At 39.7% G+C, this 4288-nt stretch overlaps 1 protein-coding gene across 1 annotated transcript; it reads left to right on the plus strand.

Annotated features, from left to right (window-relative positions):
• Positions 2025 to 3777, plus strand: LOC105172329 (E3 ubiquitin-protein ligase ATL31-like). Its single transcript, XM_011093711.2, has one exon. It carries the CDS (start codon positions 2193 to 2195, stop codon positions 3420 to 3422), a length of 1230 nt encoding a protein of 409 aa, XP_011092013.1. The 5' UTR covers positions 2025 to 2192; the 3' UTR covers positions 3423 to 3777.

Below are 4288 nucleotides of genomic sequence, written 5' to 3' on the forward strand. Positions count from 1 at the left end.
GTGAGGTTCCTAGTCTTGCTCCAAGAAGGATTTCGCTCCAATAAAGGTCTCCTCTCAAATAAGCCCTCCTTCGAGGAGGCACAATGACTTTGCTTCGTGCAAGATCTATTCGTAATATATACCTTTCTTTGTCATTTAACGTTCTCTTATAGAAAAATAAAACCCTACATTGAACTAGGCATAAAAGGCACCTGTTAAGCCATCCTCCATGGAGGCACCTGCCTAAAAAGTCCTGCTCCATACAGGCACGAAGAAAGTTCTTATTCTAATGCTTATGCTAATTATATTCTTTGAAGGAGTTTGGGAAAAAAAAGGAGAAAAGAAAAGTTAATTCATCGGACCCCATCTCTAAAGATTTCTACTCTAATAAGTATCAAAATCTCCACTTATTAAAGTAGGGGGGTTATTGATATACGTAAAAATAGGTTGGCTCAAAGAGGCCTAAACGATCTAAAAAAAAGGAAAAAAACAACAGGCCCAAATAATGAGAGACCCCAAAACACTTGATAGGCGGCCTTGGAAGGTGCCCCCTAGAAAGCAGACAGGGCGGGGGCCTTGGTAGGTGCTCCCTAGAAAGCAAACACGCGGGCGGTCTTGGTAGGTCCCTCTCAGAAAATAAATTGGCAAAAGAAGGAGGTTGAAGGCATCTCCCTCTCATTTGGCCCATGAAGAGATCTAAAAGCCCAAGTCAGACCCATCAAGAAGAAGGCCTGATACGAGGCCTGTCTTCAAGCCCAGCGTTGAGAGAAGGGAGGCAGCCTCAAGAAGCTGTACTCCTTGACCTAGGTGGGCTTCGTGATGCTCAAGTCAAGGAGGAGACAAATCGTATCTTATCAATGAATTTTCGCCTTCTTTCTTGGAAAAGCGGGTCACCCCTAAGTTACTGCCAAGAGAGACTCCTTCTCTATAAATATAGGCAGCATCCCTCCACATGGATACCGACAGCCCCCTTCAATCCACCAAGAGGGACGGCTTTTTTAGTCTTTCGAGAAGGACACCTCCTTTAATCCTCCAATAGGAACCCCTTGAAGACCCTTGAGAGGGACACCTTCAATCCTCCAACGGGGACGCCTTCCATCCAGCAAAAGGGACATCTTCAATCCACCAAGAGAAACGCATTCTTTAGTCCTCCAATAGGGACCCTTCAAGCCCCTCGAGAGTGACGCCTACAGTTTTCCGATAGGGACGCCTTCCGCCCACCAAGAGGGACACCTTCCATCCACCAACGGGATACCTCCAATCCCTCTATAGGGACACTCTCTAAAATCTGAAAACCACTCTCTGTTTTCGCTTTAGCCTTCGAATTGCACTCTTAGCACGATTCTCTCACGAAATTACTTACTCTATCACGATTTCTCGTTATGTTTCATTTCTTACGATTATTTTTCTCTTAAATCCGATACTAATTTGAGCGTCGAAGTGCTAACGCCTTTTTTAAAGGTCCTCCCTTCAAAATTGGCATTCGCTTCAGCCCAAGGTTTGAGCATAGTCTATATCAATTGCACTCGTGCATTTTCTGAACATCAATAAATAATAAAATATTATTTTATATAATAATTATTTAATTAAAATTTATTCATAATAAATATTATTTTATATAATAATTATTAATTAAAATACTATGTATAATTATTAATAATAAAATATTATTTTATATAATAATTATTATTTTAATTAAATTAATTTATATTTTAAAATAATATTTTTTTATAAATTATAATTATATATATTATAAGTATATTTTAATAGTTATAAATTATATATATTATAAATTAAAATAATTTATATTAAGAGGTATAGCTTGACCAATTGATTAGGAGGGACATTTTAATCATTGTTTTTGAAAAATAGGCTCAAATTGATCAGAGAGCGGTGCTTGATAGTAAAATGAATTTAATCCTAAAATTTTATGAGAAATTAAAAAAAATTTACAATATTGAGACAGATAGAAGAAAAGGAAAAAATAAAAAGTAAAAAAAGAAAGAAAGTGAGGAGCTCCGTCTGTCTTTTCATTCAATAAACGCAACCTCCTCCCACCTTCCATCCCTATTCCCTATTCTGCCTCTCTCAAGAATATATTCACAACTGCACTGCCACTGCAGATTCCTTCCACCTTCTTCAACATGTCTTCTCCGACGCCATTAATCAAGCAATAATTCAGTATATATATATATATGTATGTATAGTTTTTGATGAAGATTTTCCAAGTTCATAGCATGAAAACCGCAGAGCAACATGGGCTCGTTCCTCTCTTCCTCGTCCTCTTTCTGTTTCCACGAATCACCATTATTGGAGCTCAGTCGGATCCGAACCTCAACAACAACCAGTACGCGAGGTTCAGCCCTTCGATGGCCGTGATCATAGTTGTCCTCATAGCGGCGCTCTTCTTTATGGGTTTTTTCTCCATCTACATCCGCCGCTGCTCCGACGCATCCGGTGCATCCGGCAGCGTCCGCCGAGCGCTGTCCCTTGCTGCCCGCCGAGCCACCGCGGCACGCGGGCTCGACGCTTCTGTCATAGCGACCTTTCCCACTTTCTCATACGCGGAAGTAAAGGACCACAAGATCGGGAAGGGGGCATTGGAGTGTGCGGTGTGTCTCAACGAATTTGAGGAGGAGGAGACGCTGCGTTTGCTACCCAAGTGCGATCACGTGTTCCATCCCGACTGCATCGACGCGTGGCTCGAATCTCACGTCACCTGCCCGGTTTGTAGAGCTGATTTGGCTGCACAGACCGGTGATGAGCAGCCGATTCAGGTTCCTGAGTCGACCGGCAATAACGAGGAGAGTGATGGTAACGTGGGAAGCTGCAATTCAAGAAGAGAGGAAATTGTTGTCCAAGTAGATGATAATCAGCAACAAGAACAAGGGAGTGCGGTGAACCGGCATGTCAGTTTTGAGTACCCGAGCCGGCCGCAAAGATCGTGGTCTATCCGGAGGCCAAGAATGTTTGGTTTTGGTAAGTTCAGGTCGCACTCCACCGGGCACTCATTGGTTCAACCAGGCGAAAACCTTGACCGGTTCACTCTAAGATTGCCCGCTGAAGTAAGGAAGGAAGTGATGGACCGAGCTATGTTGAATCGCACTAGAAGCTCCGCCACTACTTTAGCTAGGGAAGGTAGTTCAAGAAGGGGGTACAGAACCGGGGGAGGAGGAGAAGGAAGCAGCCGAGCTGGAAGATTCTACCGCAAGATTGAGATATCCGACCGAGAAGTAAAATCGGATCGGTGGGTTTTTTTCGCTAGAGGGCTATCGATGAGATCACCGAAGGTGGTGGCGGAAACCGGTGAAGGTTCCACCTCAAAGAGGAGTGGCAGCAGAACGCCGGTGAAAATGCCGTCGTTCAAGTGCTTGGAGCCTAAGGCTAATGCCGGAGATGAAACCCGTCTTTTTCCCAAAGACACGGCTCCGCCTCCGGTTTAGACAATTTGGCCGCATTTGACCTTATATTTGGTCAATATTGGCGGAAAGTGTAGCTTTGATTGGAAGCGGACTATAAGGTTTTATTGCTGTCACTGTAGCTAGATTCTAATTACAAGTGTTAGAAAACAGATGAGAAAAGGACCAATAAGTTGATTTTCTTTTTTGATTTTGATTAAATTATATGTTTCTTTTTCTTGTTTTTGTATGTTTTGTGTAATTATAGGGGTCCATATGAATTAGTCAATGGAGAGGGTATTTAATGCTGAATTTTGTGACATAAGAGGATATTGCTATGACAAGCTTGTATATTTTTGTATTTTAAAATTTTTTTATGATTATAGAGATTCTTTGAATTTGTGGATTTGGAGTTCAAAATTTTAAACCCCGAATAGCAAATTCTTTTAAGCTGTATTTGGATCGAAGAATTTGATATTATTAATAAATATATTAGGATAATTGTAAATTCAAATGATTTTAAATTATTCATTCTCTAAATTCAAATTATGTTATAGTTGAATATTGATGGATTTTTTATTTTCTAAAATAAAATCATTTAAAATTATTTCTCAAAATCTCCCCTCAAATCTGAATTTATCAATTCAAATGTGGTATGATTTCAAATTCTTTAATTTTAATTTGATAAATTTTAAACTATTTTTATATATAGTCATTTAAAATTCTTTTCAGAGATGCTTTCATTCAAATGTAGCATAAGAAAACATTAGGTGCATATTTTAAACTATCTGGAAAATTATACTGCCCTCTCTTTAGGTATGGTGTAATTACACATAAATTTTCAGTAGTTTGAAAAATTATATCTAGCATTCTTGAGATTTGCTTCTAACAAATAAGTCCATTCATTAATT

Source organism: Sesamum indicum, linkage group LG10 (assembly GCF_000512975.1).
Source record: "Sesamum indicum cultivar Zhongzhi No. 13 linkage group LG10, S_indicum_v1.0, whole genome shotgun sequence".
Classification (NCBI taxonomy): domain Eukaryota; kingdom Viridiplantae; phylum Streptophyta; class Magnoliopsida; order Lamiales; family Pedaliaceae; genus Sesamum; species Sesamum indicum.